At 38.3% G+C, this 18,116-nt stretch overlaps 4 protein-coding genes and 1 pseudogene across 4 annotated transcripts; 2 read left to right on the top strand and 3 right to left on the bottom strand.

Annotated features, from left to right (window-relative positions):
- Nucleotides 1–299: 299 nt before the first annotated feature.
- On the top strand, nucleotides 300–4,358 carry LOC149047435 (mast/stem cell growth factor receptor kita-like). The gene is made up of 8 exons (XM_089205064.1): nucleotides 300–417; nucleotides 711–895; nucleotides 1,088–1,186; nucleotides 1,743–1,958; nucleotides 2,111–2,322; nucleotides 2,469–2,509; nucleotides 2,627–2,723; nucleotides 2,855–4,358. Exons 2-8 carry the CDS (start codon nucleotides 761–763, stop codon nucleotides 3,033–3,035), a joined length of 981 nt encoding a protein of 326 aa, XP_089061190.1. The 5' UTR covers nucleotides 300–417; nucleotides 711–760; the 3' UTR covers nucleotides 3,036–4,358.
- LOC149047434 (uncharacterized) lies at nucleotides 4,231–6,463 on the bottom strand. The gene is made up of 3 exons (XM_089205065.1): nucleotides 6,326–6,463; nucleotides 5,483–5,548; nucleotides 4,231–5,303 (listed from the first exon to the last, which is right to left on the bottom strand). Exon 3 carries the CDS (start codon nucleotides 5,287–5,289, stop codon nucleotides 4,354–4,356), a length of 936 nt encoding a protein of 311 aa, XP_089061191.1. The 5' UTR covers nucleotides 5,290–5,303; nucleotides 5,483–5,548; nucleotides 6,326–6,463; the 3' UTR covers nucleotides 4,231–4,353.
- Nucleotides 6,464–6,561: 98 nt separating this feature from the next.
- Nucleotides 6,562–7,453, top strand: LOC149047433 (uncharacterized; annotated as a pseudogene).
- A 743-nt stretch (nucleotides 7,454–8,196) lies between these two features.
- Nucleotides 8,197–9,777, bottom strand: LOC149047432 (uncharacterized). Its single transcript, XM_089204262.1, has 3 exons — nucleotides 9,318–9,777; nucleotides 9,115–9,183; nucleotides 8,197–8,990 (listed from the first exon to the last, which is right to left on the bottom strand). The coding sequence occupies exons 1-3, from the start codon at nucleotides 9,775–9,777 to the stop codon at nucleotides 8,335–8,337; spliced, it is 1,185 nt and encodes a 394-aa protein (XP_089060388.1). The 3' UTR covers nucleotides 8,197–8,334.
- Nucleotides 9,778–16,568: 6,791 nt separating this feature from the next.
- Nucleotides 16,569–17,861, bottom strand: LOC149047431 (uncharacterized). Its single transcript, XM_089204261.1, has 3 exons — nucleotides 17,696–17,861; nucleotides 17,158–17,610; nucleotides 16,569–16,990 (listed from the first exon to the last, which is right to left on the bottom strand). Exons 1-3 carry the CDS (start codon nucleotides 17,859–17,861, stop codon nucleotides 16,944–16,946), a joined length of 666 nt encoding a protein of 221 aa, XP_089060387.1. The 3' UTR covers nucleotides 16,569–16,943.
- Between the last annotated feature and the right edge of the window lie 255 nt (nucleotides 17,862–18,116).

The raw sequence follows: 18,116 nt of genomic DNA, 5'->3' as shown, positions 1-18,116 counted from the left end.
TGTGTTGTTGTTGCTCTGATCAGGATATCTTTTAAAGACGGCTTTACTTAAATATTGCTCTTGAGCGCGGTTGGTTTTGAATATGGTGCCAAATCAGAAGGGAAGAAGGTTACCTGTAATTGTTGTCTTAATGATGAAAAAGCTATCAGTTATCAAGTCATTTAACATTCTCTCACTGAATCCAAATTTGTGTTGTCAACAGACATGTTCAGCGTCCTTTACGCGAGATTATTCCTCTTGACAAGTGGGAAATTCTTCCCAAGCAGGTGCATTATGAGGAGGAACTGGGCCGAGATGCATTTGGTGTGGTTTACAAAGCAACTCTTACGAGAAGAGCTGGAATAGAAGTGTTTGAAACAAGAGAAAGACTAAAGCCAGAAAAATAATGTCAAGTTGTCGCGGTAAAAGTATTGCAGGGTGAGTAGAAATAGCGCTTAAACACCGTCAAAATGATATTTTTAATCGCTAAGAAAAGGATCTGCCGTTGCATGGAATCATAAGTCGACTGGTAACATCTTATAAGCTTTCCTTTTAACATGTCAAGCCAGAAGGGGCTAGTTCACGACTTGCGCATGCGCTGTAATAATCGAGATGGCTGCTACTCTCGTGGGGTTTCAAGCATCCTATTCAATCCAGGGGCTGTTGCGAACGCCCAAGGGTCTAAGACTGGACTCACAATCGCTAAAAGCATCAATACCATCTATCCACAGGTGATCCAAGCAATGAGCAAAGAGAAGCTTTCCTTCATGAAATATTACAAATGAAGCTGTTGGGTTCACATCAGAATATCGTGTCTTTGGTCGGATGCTGCACACTGCAGGACACCAAGTTTCTGGTGATAGAGTATGTTCCGTATGGTGATCTCTTACAATGGTTACGGCAAAAGAGGCGATCGGTAAGGGGAGAGAGATTTTCCTGAGCAAGGCTAAATTTTTGTATTTCGATGTCAGTGAGAAAGGAAGAGGCTTAATCATTGGCCTTGTATTACGTTTCGCTAGATTCTGGATAAAACAAATAACTAGTTTATCTTCTACCCTCATTCTGTATATACATATCTGTGGTAAATATTATGCCTATTACGCTTCAGGTAAATAAAAATGAAGCCCTCAGAGGAAAGGAGGCGGAAAAGTTTTATGAAGATAGAGACACTCCGATTGACGAGTTGAAAAGATGCGAACCTAGTCGAGTAAGTATTTTTGTGCTATTTCGGTAGTGATGGGGGAAGGCTTTGCCAAGCAAGTCGCGATTGACCGTATTTATATTAGTATTCATTATTCCGTCCATTGAACTGAAACTCGAAAGTAAGGTGTAATGTTTCCTAAAAATATTATTCCTCTAAGAAATAAAATGCAGTCAAGCTAAACGGAATCAGAGACCCCTCCCCTCACCCCCGAAAAAATCAAGGAGAAAAATGAGGTACTATTTTGCTTGAGGGGGAAGCTAGGCTCCTTGAGGCCCTTTAGGAAAACTACTCCACCTCCACAAGCGTGGTTGTAAAAAGAAGATTAAGGCAGATAACTCGGCGACTTGACGCAATTTCTGTCGCTTTGCATGGACTATGCGGGACGGAAAAGTGCTTTGTGAACAGCGAATGCCTTTTTCGGATTTTATTTGTAAAAATAAAGTTCGACGGATATCAAGCATTCATAGTTATCTCCCTTCCATGCAAGCCATCCCACCATGAATCTTGACCTAAAAGTGAACATTAATCTATTACTTTAATTCCTTCCTTTATCACCCAGAAAAGTTGTGACAGTGCTGTTAATCAGGAAAATATAGAATTGATGTCAATGCCATCCAGTCCAGGTTACTATAACCACGCTGCTGTCATTTCGCTGTCTACGGTGAATCTTCATGAGAGTAACCTTGATGGCGTAAATGATAATGATGATGTCGGTGTTGATGGTTTCTCTGCTCAACAGCTGTTTTCATTTGCTTGGCAAGTAGCAAGAGGAATGGTAAGTAAATGAATTAACTCAGAAGTGACTGTGGGCTTACCTTCGAAAAAACCTTACGCAGAATCCATACCTGAAGATCATTCTCGACATTTTTTTTATGTCATCTTCAGTTACACCTCTTTAAGCATTTTTTTTTCATTATTGTTTCCCAGAATCACCTTGCCGAAAATGATTTCGTTCATCGTGACCTTGCAGCTCGGAACATCCTTGTTGGTCAAGACGGACGAGTGAAGGTGTCAGACTTTGGTTTGATGCGCCAAGTGTACGAAGACGTGTACAGCATAAAAAAAGCTAAAAAGCTGCCAGTTAAATGGATGGCACCAGAGAGCATCTTCGAGGGTGTTTTTACTATCAAGAGTGACGTGTAAGTAGACTGGAGCTGCTACTGAGTGTAGTGTTTCTGTTTCAACAAATTTTCTCTTTTGTTTGTTTACAACTTGTTTTTTTTCAGTCTTGCTCAGAGATGCCGCAAATCTCAATTTAATAGTTAATGTTTAAAATTTCTCGCAGTTGGTCTTATGGAATTTTTCTCTGGGAAATGGCTACCATGGGTAGGTTAAAAAGCTTCTCTCGATAGATATCTATTGTTTTTATCATTATCGTTTTTCACATTGTTAGAGTTATTTGTTGGTCGTTGCATTCATACTTCTTCTTCTGTTGTAATTAAGGTGGCGTTCCATACCCTACGTTTACCAATACAGAGCTCTGTAAACTTCTAAAGAATGGTTATCGCATGGAAAAACCTGATATGTGCTGCGATGAAGTGTGAGTAGAATTTTATTTTGAAATAATTGTCACCCTGCCGTTTTATTCTAATTGCTAACAAATTTTGCTTTTTTGACTGAATTTCATCACAAACTCTAAAAAAATGTGCTATCCCTTTTCATACTTGAAAGACATGAACTGATGACGTCATGCTGGGAGAACAATCCCACAACTCGCCCTAGTTTCTCGGAGTTGATTGACCGACTGGAGGCTATTATGGCGAGGGATGTAACATACTGCGATCTGCCAAATTGCGATGAATCGAGTCCATACTCTAACATACAGGACATGGTAGACGAAGAAAGCGGATGAGATGTATAAATAAGGGTTGTCGCCCAGTCATCACCGCCTGGAGGATAACATCACCTCCGAGTTTCTTATGTTATGGATAATAGCTGTAAAGATAAGTTTCTCGAAATTTCTAGAATGCCTAGTCATGCTGACATGCTTACGTTGGATGCAATACTAACGAAATTGTTGTGTTGTAAGCTTCCGGAATTTTCTAGAATATTTGTAAATGTAAATAAGGATTCAGCCGTGTAGTAGTAGTTGCTATTGTCAGGAGTGACCTACTTGGGAAGCTATACCGAAAGAGAGCTACTGTGGAAGATTGTTCATTTCGGAGTTTCGAAGACGTGCGACTGTGAGATTGTGTCAGTGGTGAGCTAAGATATAGACTGTAGTGAGCTCAAGTAAGTATATTGAGGATAATTTCTGTACTTCCTTTAGGAGTCGCTCCTCATTAAAATGCGAAAATTTTCAGCCTGGCCATCAGGATTTCGGTCTTTGCGACCGACGACATTTCGATAACTAGGCATAACGACCGTCTCACATGAACAGATCTCAAAATTTAACAAAATTTAGAGATCAGACACTCATTAAAAGAAATCACTCCATCAACTCAGGTTTTCTCAGGCTTTATTTAGGCGTACCAAAGAATCTTTAAAAAATTTTCATCGTGACATTTAGTAAGCCGTTGCGGTGTGTGCAAAGAAAGCCCTTGACGGCGGAAGTATTAAACTTTACCAAGCGCCTAGGAGAAAAAATACTTACCATTTATCATCGCAAATCGTTATTCAAAGACAAATCCTCCAATACTATCCTGGACTTCCTCGATAAGTTCTTCTTTCGAATGACGAACCTTACGTTGACGTCAAATATATAAGGACGAATATTGTCTTTATTGTTGTCGCTGACCGACTTTTCCACAAAAAGAAAATGATTCTCGCAGCGAAGAAAATATCAGTAAGCGTATGAGTGTTCAGTTAGCCATTTTAAAAATATTAAAATTGAAACTTGGCTCCGAGGCTTAGGGGAATAAAACAAAAGAAATCACATCGAGGTTGAGGGGTGAATGATACATTTCTTTTGTTCGAAGGGATTCGAAACCATACTCTCAGATACTAGTTGGGCACAACCGACTGAAATACGTTGCCAGCGAGGTACATTTTAGAGGCTTCTTCTTTCGCGTGTAATTTTAATTTTGCATGGAGAAAAGTTTGCTTCATTTTTTATCTTAGCAAAACATGATTTTTTAATAATCAAATGTTATGAGTGTATGATCACAACAATGTATAGAACTACAGAAACAGTTACTTCTACTGATTAAAGAGAAAGTTATCGACGATTTTTAAACAGTCTGGATGGTACTATTTAGATCACTGTCTTGTCTTTCAGGGCCTCTAATCTTCCCCATAATGTACTTGTCATCATGAAATATTTTTGTCCATACAAGTTCAGTTCCTTTTTTGTAAAAAGGCAAGAAAAGAAAACTACTTACACAGGTTGTAAACGTACCTCCCTTCCGCCAATAGCTATCCTTCACTCCAGCGATTAAATATAAGATTACAGCTAAATAAAGTATTGTGTTAATCAAATATACAAGCAATCGAAAGCAGAAGATAATAAGTGCCCCCTTAAATATTAAGTGCACTTGCCCCGGCGCCATATGGCAAATTTTCATTTCATTCAGAACTCCAAGAATCATTGTTACAAAGAACGCATTCAGGGAGAACGTAAAGCAAACTGCTACCATAGCTCTAAATTTGTATACGGATGCGACGATTGAGGAACTTGTGCTCTCAATAACATCCCCTATGACAAAGAGCACAAATACAAATAGTAAGGTCCAAAATTTCGGCAAACGAATAAGATTTTTCATCATAGGGCAGAAGCCGGTGAAATGCGGAGATATGAAAACTGCTCCAAGAAAGATCCAACAGTTCACTGTGTCTAAACAATTTAAGGCCATAATCAGTCTGGAGTAAGTTTCTGTCATGCCGAAGTAGCGCACAAGCTGTATTGGAAATACGCGAGAGGCATTTTTGGTGCTAGATGATGCATTCGTGGTTTTTAAGCGACTCTCCGAAGTGAAAACGGGCGATATTGATTTTCCAAAATAATAAATGAAAGTGAAAGTAGCCACTAATTCAGCCAGCAAAAGCAATAAATACATAATCATGGAAATCATCCGGCCGAGGGAGGGCTTGCAGCAAGTGCACTTTCGTTGACGGTTTGGTTCCATCTCAGTTGATATCATCGAGGCCATCTCCTCCGTCTCATTCATGGTTCTTGGGGAATCTAGATCAGGGTGGATAAAGTCAATTCATCAGAAACTCCTTCGAAAATGAAAAATACTGACAATCCTGACTGAAACGGTCACGTTAATCTCAAACGCTACCCAGTTGTACTCGAGTCGCAATTAACTGAGATACGCCAAAACATGTCAATATGTCACTGAAATATCCCTTGGCACTTACCCAAATCTAATTGCTGTGCAGTGAGAATAAACCCAAATCAGCTTGGTCAATATGTTCGGAAGATTTCTAGAAGACGATAAAAAGAACAAAGAAATCAAGAAATGATTAACTGAAAAGGTAGTACTAAGTTCACAATTAGGCTATTAATTTGACGATTTTACATTTTGCTTATCCCTTTCCACGACGATATTAGCTCAACTTCACTACAATCTTAGCTTCGAGACACGCTTCTACCGTCCAAATACACCGAGGTTTTCGTTCTAGAGAATATTACGGTACGACTGAATTCCTCTTCGAAGCTTCATCTTACTTATTGTCTGTTGGCCTGGAGAAACTGAGCGGTTTATTTTGCCGTTGTGCTCATGTCACGAAAATTCACTCCGCTTCGTTTCAGTTCTTGATTTTAACGTCAGAAAATGAAACAAAATGAGTATTTCGTATTGATTATCCCATAAACTACTCTTATTCATGCGACTATGATATGAGTGAAATAGCTGAAATAAAAGTGTACCAATCGGATATATCATTTCTTCCGCTTTGGTTGTCTGGGTTGCAGTTTGATTGAATTTCAGTTCTATTGAGGCATAAGTAATCTGAATATTTTCTATCGCCGCACTGATCATAAAGCCGCTGATTCACGTCATGAAAATGAAACAAAATGAGTATTCCGTGATGATTATCCAACAAACTACACTTATTCATGCGACTATGGTAAGAGCGAAATAGCTGAAATAGAACTGTACCAATCGGATATACCATTCCTTCCGCTGGGTTGCAGTTTGATGGAACTTCGGCTCTATTGAGACATAAGTAATCTGAATATTTTATATTGCTGCACTTTACCTCTTGGTCTTGTTCAAATAAAAGCCTTCATCCGCAGAAAATTCAATGATATTCTAAGATGCCAACAGAACCATTAATGAGGTCGCCTTTGCTCTTCCTGAGCTGTTCTGGAAATCAAGGCGTAACTAAATCCAATCCGGGACTTCCTCCGAAAACGTTTGCTCAAATATAGTTCAATACATCATATGCACGATGGTCGATTGCCAAGGGTTTTACTCCCGCAGCTCTTATGCGCGCTGGCGCAGAAATCGTCAGTAAAGTAAAGGCCTATTCAAAAATGGCGGCAAATAACGACAGAGCGAGCACATCAAACAAACTCTGTTTAGGGCACTAAGGCATGGAGGATGAGACAGAGAGAGGAGACCGGTTTTGGAATACCAGCTCCGTAGAGATGAAGTTCTCTACGGAGAAAGAATGGTTGAGGAGGGTTCGTTTCGCAGAAAATAAACCTAATTACGGGATGAGAGACCTTGATCCCGTGTTGGAAGAACTCACAGGCAACAAGCTGGAGCTTGTAGGTCCCCTGGTGGATGGCTTCCTTAAGGAGATTGGGCTCTCTATTAACGCGAAGCTCGCTCGCTCTAGAATGACCGGTCTTATGGCGCCCATCACTCTCTTTATGCCATTTCAAATCTTTAAACATATCTGGGTTTTAGTATAAGGCTACGGGGAAGCGTGGACACAACAAAGAGTGGTGAGAGAATAACGCTAACTTTCCAAAGGCTCGACACTGCAGAAAAAATTTGGTTTCCTGCGAGGTTTCAAGGAGAGAATTTTCTCAAGAAGTGGCACTACGAGAAAATCCTCGAGGATGGTCGCGTGCTTCAAAGTTATAGCGGCAAGTCAATTGTTGTTGTTACACAAACTACGCCGCTTCAAATGGTTTATTCAACAAAACAACAAAGGGTAGTAACCATATTTTGCGTGCAGCGCTATGATCGAGAAGGATTTGCAAAGGACTCAAATTTGCAAAAGCTATTGAATTTGAAAACTATCTAGCTTGACAGTTAATTAACAGTAGGACTTGCTAATGTTTTGTTAGACCTTGTCACGAAACTTCATACATCAAAAGAATGACAGCCCTGAATGTAATCTGAAACAAAGTTCTGAAGGAAACATGTTTTTAATACAAGCAGATATTTTTAAATTTAATCTTCGTATCTTGTAGACTGTAATACATTGGAGTAAATAAATAGAAGTACGATTTTTACCTAAACATAACAGCTGAAAGCTTTTTTATTTGACTAACAATGATGTCTGATTCATTTATGAAATTATCCTATCAGTATACAGAATTACTCCTTTTAGATACAAATTTTATTTATCTGTGTATATTTCATCTTACTCTTAAAACTATCAAGCTGCAAATTCTTGTACCTTATATTTAAGACAAACCATTACTAAAACAAATGTATTGTGTAAACATAAGCAAAATGCTGGGTCATTAGTTATTGACCCTTTGACACCTTACAATGTCTAGCATCTAATTTCTTCTTACAATATTAACCCCAAATTAAACATAAGGTCACAAGAACGAGGGAAATAATTATTAACTAATGAAGCTCTTGATTTTTAAGCAAATTCTCCTTGTCAACACCTCGTAAAATATATTGAGAACAGTATAGAGAATATTCATGCTGTCGTTAGCATGTAAAGGGTTAAGTGGTCAAACCTTTAAGTACAAAATTCCATAAATTCATTAGAGCAGAAACCCTGCCTCTAAAATGCAAGTCAGTAAAAAAAATAATGGGTTTATAAAGTTTTATATGTAATATATCAGTGCATACCAAGTGATATCAGTGACAACAGTACTTTTGCATTTGGACAGGTTTAACCTCTGACAAACATAGCTAATTTAAAAAAAATTTTGCACCAATTTGAATATATTTTTCTTATGAAGTAGGTATATTACTCACATTACTGGTACACAGAATTTGTTGAGAGCCTAGTTATCATTCTCATAACAAGTATGCCTTATTGTGCACCAACTTGACCAAGAAAAATAACTATCAAATCAAATATTTTGGGAGATTTAAACTGTTGATTAAAAAATAATTCAACAAGCCCTCCCCAGCCGATGCACCTTCAAGGCGTTTAACTAGAATTTCCTTAGTACCTGCAGTGCTTAATCCTCTACCACGTAAAGCTTGCTTTAAACTAGGTACTGTCATCAAAGTTGGCTTGATAGCTACACTTCTTACCTCAGTGGCATTGCAGAACTTTAAATGAGACGACAATGATAGGTTATCAGCAAAGCAAGTATGGCACTGTTTACAGACAACAGGTTTTAGAGCACACAACACTGATTCTGTCAGACCTCTGCTGCTTGCACAAGTCACAAGGTCAATACCAGACAAACAAACTTGACAACTGAGCAAATCGTTTTCTTTATTTCTACCACAATTACAAACATTTGATTGGTGACAGTGTAGTGGAGAACGTGATTGGTAGTGTGAGGTATAAGAAGAGGGCATTGGTTGATGTTCTGGGAGGTAAAATGAGCGAACATAATTACTTCGCATTACTTGCCAACATTTATCAGTGGCAGTACTTACATTTGACCGGTTAGTTAAGGTCAAATCTTCCTTCACTCCAGAATGTTTGGCCTCTTTAGCCTGCAAAGAGACAATGCCATAGCCCACCCCATACCTTGTAAACAGCAAATTTGCATGAAAAAAACAAAGACATCAGGTTAAAATACATACTACACATTTCTTTCAGTTCTGCAACCTGAGCAGAATTGGTCTCTACTCTATTAAAAAGCCCCCCAGCATTCCTCAGATACTCACCTATCTTGCTAAGAGCCAGTTTTTGGATTGTTTGTGCCTCTGTTTCATATTCACTTTCTAAAGTGTCAACTAAACGATAGTAATATCGAGCCAATGCAATAGCTTGATTGCCAATAACCCTATCTGGTAACTTGTTATACCTGTTAGTTTCATCACTAAAATGCCAAAGCCAAGTATCCCAGTCCACACCCCCCTCCCCTTACCTGATGCATGCCTTACATGAGGAAAACTTGTCTTTTGCAGGTATTCTTTTAGGTCCTCCTCTGATTTCTGCAACATTTCCTGCTTTCTATCACGCTCCCCAACACTGTCTATATCAGAAACCCTCAAAAGAGTCTTTTGGGGTTGTCCCTCCTTAACATCTCCATCTCTATTCCCTATAGGTGCTGCCAGGGCAGAAACAAAAGGATCAAACTTTTTTATTCTTACTGCCTCTAAGTATAGGAGATCAATATAATGCTGCCAGGTATTGATCTCACAATGCATGGGTTCTGGCCTTAACTTGTCTGCAAAATGCCCAATCCTAGGGAGACCTAGCTGTCGGATGCCATTTTCAGCCATAAACTGCAACTTTCTGGAATTTTTATTTTTTTCTGAAAGGTTTGGGGGAAGAGAGGCGATAAAATTGTTTACCTTTTCAGTATTAGAGGTTCTCATTTCCATAGTGTATCTCGAGGTCTAATAAAAGTTACTATTTCTCATACTTTAGCCTGACCACTCTATAGTCAAGGTCGACTGAGTAGAAAAATGTGTCTCCCCCCCCCCCCTTCCCTCCACCAAATATAGAAAGACAGAGAATAATGAAGAAAAAACAAATCACATAAACGAAAAAGTCAACAAAAAGTGAAGCAATTTATTCACACTTTCTCACGTTTTTTTCGTGCTCAACAAACTTCCCGCGTGCATCCTTAACTCGCTATACGCACGCTAAGCATGGACTAATTCTTTATCAACTACTTCTAAGTTAAATTGATAACAGTAACTAACAAAGTAAGAATATGATAAAAAGCGGAAAATCAAAACTTATGTAGTTAAAATGTAAATTAAGATGCTTTGATGATTACTTTGTGAACCAGTCAGGGTTTGAATGAAACCATGACTGTGTTACAGTAGAACAATAAAAAAGAAAAATTATACAAGACTGTAGAAGCCCTTTCAAAGATTTAGGTCTGATGCAATAGTGTCTGTTCAATCCAGAGTCGAGGCTCAGTTACCTTTACTTTCCATTGTAATATACAGAGCACCTTGCATGCTGCATTGTCACTGATAAGGTTTCAAATAAAGTTACACTTGATTGGTTAGGAATTTGGCGCGAGCTGTCTTAATCACAGAGTCTAGGTAAAAACCAATGCATTTCTGAATTACTTCCGCCACACAATCTAAAGTTGAAGTCCAATAAAATTAACTACCGATGGAAGCTCAATGATGACAAACCTATCTTTACTTAAACCTGTAAAGACAGAAAAGTAGTAAATGACAATTGATTTAAACGACAAAAGTAATTTGGTTTGTGTCTCTATTTCTCCTCAACTCACCAATGATACACTTTTCATCAAAGAAGATTTTTCCCTAGAGGAGCTCAGTGATTTTTTTTTACAAAAGGCAACAACAAAAGCATGGTTATATTCTTTGCCTTATCGTTTGCATAAATCACATGAATTGTGTTACCGACCAACATGAGGAAAAAACGAAAACAAAACAAAATCAAAGCTCCCTTTAACAAGATGTAGGCCCGACCTGATATCGTATGACGAAGCTTAGTGTGATTTAAAAATACAACTAATATCATCAAAGAAAAGAAATCCAAGATTTCAAGAACCATCCGAACAATGACTAATCTATCAACTCTGTGTGCAATTTGGATAATTGTTGAGACACCAGTCAAAAAAAAGATTAGAAAAAATAAAAGCAGGGTCCAAAAATTTGGCAGACGACACAGATCTTTAAGAGCTGTTGAGAAACCGACGAATGATGGGGATCTTACAATGATTATCAGGAAGAAACAACAATTCACAATTTCTGTTACATTCAAGGAAATAATCACTTTCGTTTCCATGAGGAATTCTTCTAAGTCTTCTTGAGGGGTATTAGTGGAGTTTCTGCCAAAATATTTCACGAGAGCAAGTTTTACGATTATTATAAGCAAAACCGCTTCAGCCAAAAAAAACAATAAAAAAAGGCGAAGAAAGAAATGGCGACAGTTGAATTGTTCACAGAGTCTGTGTTGGCGACTTTTTGAATTGGCCTCGCCCACTAGCGGTGTGTCCTCATCGGCAGGGAAGCTGTTTGCTGTGTATTCAGAATTTTCCGAGCTGTGACCTGCATCTGTTGGCATGTTTGCTTGAAAAGAAACAACACAAAGTAAATATATAAATAAATAAATATATATATATATATATATGAGAGACAAAACCACAATCATGAGACAAAACCACAATCATAGGAGGGAGCAGAAGTGAGGTAAAGGAACTGATCTGAGTTCTGAAACACGACGTTCCATGTAAACACAACAGAAAATTGGTCCTGCGCTTTCATGGTCACCAGAATGATAGGTGGGCGTCCATTTTATCTCTCAGGGATTTTCTCATGATCCAGCATCTGCATGTAGTTTGGAAAAGGGCAGGCAAGAAAGCCTTGTGCGGAGACGTCACGGCTCATATGAGAAGTAGATTGATTAAAGAATATTAGTACAGATGGAGTCGATTCTCAAACGCTGCGTACAAAGCTGTTTGTAACTCAAAAGTGCACAGAAGATCTATGAACTGATAAAAATGTTAGGATACTACAAACTTGGAGAAAACATTACCACTATAAAACAAAATTGGAGGAAAAACACCACTTACGCAGTCCTTGAATGAAAAATGTCCTTTCAACTATTGACACGTCTTCTGTGAAGCGATTCCTGTACAATATTAAAAATATATAACTTTGAAGTCAAGCTAAAGAAACCTCAGGATCCATAACGATAGCCTTATGATAGCCTTATGATAGCCTTATGATAGCCTTATGATAGCCTTATGAAAGTCTTTCGTTCTTAAAACGCGTCAACGGAATCATTTGAAAAAATCCACTGATGAAATTACCATGTAACGACGTCTTCAGTTTGGGATTCAACCTCGGTAACTGAGCTTAGGATGAGACAAAAACATTTGAAGGGTAAGGAAATGAAACCTTTGTGTCGAATATGGAAAGCTATATTAAAGAGCTACAAGTCTGCAGTGTTGGAGTGTTCTTCTTTCCAGCTATTTTCATGTATTTATTTTTTTTTTTTTTTTCATGCGTTGTGTTTTCTCTTTTCCATCAGAACGTACTGCGTGACGGAACTAAGGGGTAGCATCAGATAAATTATACCGGCATAATTTTGGCCGTAATACAGTCACAGCATCGAGCATAATGAGGGCTTAAGGACTAAACTTCTCAAAAATTCCCTTGATGTAACATTTCAAGGAGAGATAAATTCTGAACAATTTCAACGGTGAGCCTCCTTCTTTTGCTTTCACTTAAGGAATTTGATCCAGTACAATATGTTATGCTTTTTCTCCCTATCCAGCTTGCTAAGTAACCAAAATACTGGGCTGCATCTCCCGGGTTCGTTTACTGGGCACATAAAAATCACACAAACACATTGGTCTGGAGTAAAAATGGCTGAGGGCAAAGGCCCAAAGCCGGTTTAATCAGTAATCAAAACTGAATCAATTATTACCCAAAATATTTGAATCTGGGAAAAATAGCTTGCCCAGTAAAGGTGAGGGCTGAAAAACAACGCCAACAAAATCAACTATTAACTTGAGCTAACACAAAGACATGTGGCCGGAATAAGGGGAGAAGGTGGGGTACAAACAAACGTGTCACTTGCGAAGAAATCTGAAGTGAATGACTCTGTGAATTCTGTCACGAGTATTAGACTCCACAAAAGGTGGGGGGTCAATACATTGCAATACTCACACCCCTTAACCAGGCCTGTCACGCATCTTGCATTGTCATGCAACGCTCTCTATCCATGACTAACATATATCAGCAATTATCACAATAATAGAACATTAATAATCGGGGAAAAAGCATAAAAATCCTATTCGCGAGCAAATATTTTCTTTATGCTTTTTCCCCCTATCCAGCTTGCTAAGTAACTAAAATACTGGGCTGCATCTCCCGGGCTCGTTTACTGGGCACATAAAAATCACACAAACACATTGATCTGGAGTAAAAATGGCTGAGGGCAAAGGCCCAAAGCCGGTTTAATCAGTAATCAAAACTGAATCAATTATTACCCAAAATATTTGAATCTGGGAAAAATAGCTTGCCCAGTAAAGGTGAGGGCTGAAAAACAACGCCAAAGCAGCATGACGCCGGTCTTATGAACTGCTGCCCTTGCAAATCAGTTCAAGGTGCTATTTGAAGACAAGAAAACAAACGAAAATTACATACAATGTAGTGAGATGAGGTACTGCTGCCCTTGCTAATCAGCACCTCATATCCCTTCTGAAATGCAAGTACAGAAAAAAGGGGGTGGGACTGCTGCCCTTGCTAATCAGTCCCATTCATTTCTGTTAACCCTTGCATAAAGAGGTATAATAAATTATTGAAGAAACAAATAATCATGACATCCTCATTCATTGTTCTTGGGGAATCTAGGTCTGGGTGGATAAAGTCAATTCATCAGAAACTCCTTCGAAAATGAAAACTACAAACAATCCTGACTGAAACGGTCACATTAATCTCAAACGCTACCCAGTAGACCATGACAGATTTCAATACATTGCAATACTCGCACCCCTTAACCAGGCCTGTCACGCACCTTGCACTTCACTTCATGTATTTATTTAAAGAAATATAAGGTTTACAAAACTTCATGTCCTGCAAATAGCTACAATGCTAATCTAGGCAGGACAAGACTTTAACTAAAGGCGTTATTAAATTACATAAGAAAAAAGAAAAGAAGAAATACAAAAACATACAGAAAGAAACACCTTACATATAAATTCAAGTACAAAGGATTTTGTTATTTGAAAAAGACTAAAATTACAACTAGAGGTATATACAATATATCAGGTTAACTTCACAAAATATTCTATTAAACAATTAACATTCAAATAATTATCTTCATTACCTAGAACATTAAGGAGTAGTGATTTAATTTTTTTACGAAAATTAGAAACGTTGAGAGTCTTAACAGAAAGTGGAATAGAATTCCAAATAGACACACCGATTCTAGTAAAATATTTTTTCATTTTTTCAGTTCTAGAGAATTTGACAGAGAAGCATTCTTTAGCAGATAATCGCGTATTATAATGATGTTCTGTATTGATTTTCGCAAACTTATCGAGAAGACTTTTAGGAGCTGTCTTAGCATGAACGTCATACATTAAATAGTTTAACTGTTGAAAGAACAAAGACTGCAAAGGAAGGCAGTTTGATTCAATAAAAAAAGGGATTGCATGGTCTCTGGGTTTAGAAAAATAAATCAAACGCAGAGCACGTTTTTGCAGAACAAGTATCTTATTGAGGTAGGTCTGTGGACGGTTGCCCCATGCACAGATACCATAATTTGAATAAGGAGAAATAAGTGCATGATATAAATTCAAAAGAAGACGCCGTGGAATTTAATGCCTCATTTTCGCAATTATTCCAACCGATCTACTAATTTTGTGACAGATAAAGTCAATATGATGCTTCCATGATAGTTCAGAATCAATCATTATACCCAAATATTTAACAAAGTCCTTCATCTCTAGAGTTACTCTAGTATTTAAAGTTGGATTAAAAATCTTAATTTGAGGAATGAAGGCATTCTTTTTTGGTGGGGACGAAAAATGACATAATTAGACTTTTTGACGTTGAGCGTTAGTTTGTTAGCATTAAGCCATTCGCTTACTTTCTCAAGTTCATTATTGACAGTTAGTTCAAGAGTACGTAAGTTGTCATTTGCATAAGTTAGACTTGTATCGTCTGCGAAAAGATAAAAATTAAATTCCTTGGAAGATTTATGGATGTCATTAATATATAACAAAAATAACAAGGGTCCAAGTACAGAGCCTTGAGGTACTCCACATACGATCGTTTCAGTTTCAGATATGCATTTGTCTATTTCAATAGACTGTCGGCGATCTGAAAGATAGGATCTAAACCAAGAATTTATAACTCCTCTTATTCCATAGTGTTCAAGGTTTGTCAAAAGAATCTCATGGTTAACAGAATCAAATGCTTTCTTAAGATCTATAAAAATTTCACATGAGTACTTTCTATTGTCCATATTAGAATGTATGGTGTTCGCAATATCAAGAATCGCGTGCTGGGTACTATGTTTATTGCGAAAGCCATATTGTAAATCATAAAGAATATCATTCTTGTCTATAAACTTTATCAGTCTACGATATAAAATTTCTCAAATAAACGATTATAAATTGATAACAAAGAAATTGGCCGATAGTTTTCAGGTAACGTCTCGTCTTCACCCTTATAAACTGGAATTACTTTTGCATATTTAAGTTTTGCAGGGTAAACCCCAGTTAGTACAGAGTGGTTAAAAATTTTGGTTAATGGTATGGATATGACTGATTTGGCAAGTTTTAACAGTTTAACAGGGGTACAATAAAGCCCCAGGGCTTTATTGTATGGCAACAAGCTAATTTCTGTTTCAATTTCTTGCGGCCTATCAAGAAAAGCTGATCAAATTCAAAGACAATGCCCTTTGTTTAGTATCTCAAAATATCCATAAAAGGATATCTTGAAACAATAGCTTTAGAGCCAAACAATGGCTTATTAATTCACGAGGGAAATTCAAACTCGCTGCCATTACAATAGCGAAATTCACGAGGTAAATTCAAACATAGCCGATTACTGCACGAGCGCGAAATTTGAATATTTAGCGAAAGCGCGTGTATGTCAAATCTTACCCTGGGGAGGAGTAGGGAGTTACTTTTTGTTCAAGGTCACTTGCTACTCAGGGAGGGTTGGTCAAGACATAGCATGTCGCAACTGAGAGACTGACAAAGAGTGATGAAACCAAATGAAATTTGTGTGAATGGTCACGAATGAAACTTGTTTGAATTAAACTCATTCCGTGAAACTGAAAAAATCGCATTACCATCGCAAGCAAAAAAATCGCAGGTGTAACCGCGGCTTTAGAACAGGGTCTTGGTTTGCGTTTGTTGCGCACTGACATTGACGAAGTTTTTCATCCTCTGGAAAAAAGAACAAACAAAAAACAAAAACCGAGATGAACTTGAATCCTTTGAGAGATGAGTGACTGAACGCCGCTGAAGATTTTATGTACCGTGAAGATGGCATCTGATTTTCCAGACGGCAAGATTTGTGAGACAAGATAAGAAGTCTATTGTCTTTTCACTCTCTTGATCTCAAACGACATTTTCCACCGACGATCTTTATTACATTACGGCTTATTCTCGAATACATGTCGGAACATAAGGATGCTCGTTACTCACATTGAGGAAGAAACACAGGAGGTTTTGAACAACTTCGCTGACAGCAGATGGCCAATTCGGTTTTTGCGGCACAAGAGGCAATACGACCCTTCATCTCAAAGAAGAACTCTCTATCACAGGGGGCAGATATTGGATATCTTTGATTAAATCATGTCTGCTCGACAAAACCCACTCAGCAGCGCATGTTTCTCATATTAATTTGTTTTGGTTTATGTTGTAATAATCGTATTAATACTCTTTATATGTGCTTAAGAAGAGGACAGATTGAAGGGGGAATGGAAAATCGTGATATATGCAATTGGTTAATTACTTTTGTTTTATTTGGTGGCCCCTAAAGGAGCCGTTTTGTTTGTTGTCGGTGGACTTGTTGAACGCCATGCATCCAGTCTATTCTTCATCTGAACTTGAGTTTATCCAGGACAGGTCGATTTTCTCTGTGAATTAAACAAAAACGAAAATTAGAAACTATGATCATCAAATGAAACGAACGATGATAAAATAAACCACGGTATTGTTATGGAAAAGAATGTGAATTCCAAACGATGTAATAAAACTGAAATACATCGTGAAATGTAACCTCGGCTGATATTTGTCAACGTACCATCCTTCCTTTGCTCTTGGTGGCTCCTTTCACGGCTAAATGTCACAAATAAGTAACTCAGATCGATCGGCCAGGTCTTCCTTGCTTGGCAAAGAGCGGGTTTCTCGCCAATTCCCGACCACTGGCAGCTTGGACACTTGGAATGATCGTAGTGCAACTTTCTCTGATTGGCGAACCGGATGGTTATGGGCTGCTGTCGACTAACAACACATCTGGTGGTGGTGCGGAACGCTCGTTCGGACCATCCATCAGGCAGAAGGTTGTCGAGGTCCTCGGCCGTTACATCAAACCTTCTCCTACCACGACTCAGACCACTGAACAGGTCGTCAAAGTCCTCTAGATCCATGGGAACTCTGATGGTGGTGCGTCGAATGTATCCCTTTTCTGGGGCGGTTCGAACGGAGAGCCTCTGTCCAATCTCACCGACGAGATAATCGATCATTTTTTCTTTTCCTGAAAAAAGACCAAGAGAAACGTTTAGTCTCGAACAAACTAGCCTTCAAGCAAAGTAAATTCGTTCCTGTTGTAATCTACTCACCTTCAAGTGAAGATCGCGCATAGTTCTTCATTGCGCTGTTGCAATCGTCTTCCTGCACCCAAGTATCGTCCTTGCTTCCGAAACCCTTCCATCTCACCCGATACTCTTTACGTCCGTCAATGGAACGCACTGCCAGAATTTTTGCGACTTCGTAGTACTTCGACATTTTTTTCGCAATAACGAGATCTAACTTTGACAAAGCTCACTTAATGATCCCTGAAAAATAGCTGTCTTTATGGCCACGCACTGAAAGAACATAAAATTATCATACGGCAACAATAGTAACGTTAATTATGCGATGTTCCATTGCCGACAAAAAGGAAGGCAGAGCAGTTTAAAACTATCACCTCTTTGTTAAATGCCGCGCATGCCGCCAGAGTTTTCACTGGAAGACTAAAGTAGAACGACAACCCGCAAATAT

This window comes from Pocillopora damicornis, chromosome 4 (genome assembly GCF_964200805.1).
Source record: "Pocillopora damicornis chromosome 4, jaPocDami1.2, whole genome shotgun sequence".
Taxonomy (NCBI): domain Eukaryota; kingdom Metazoa; phylum Cnidaria; class Anthozoa; order Scleractinia; family Pocilloporidae; genus Pocillopora; species Pocillopora damicornis.
This window is presented reverse-complemented; position numbering and strand designations above follow the sequence as displayed.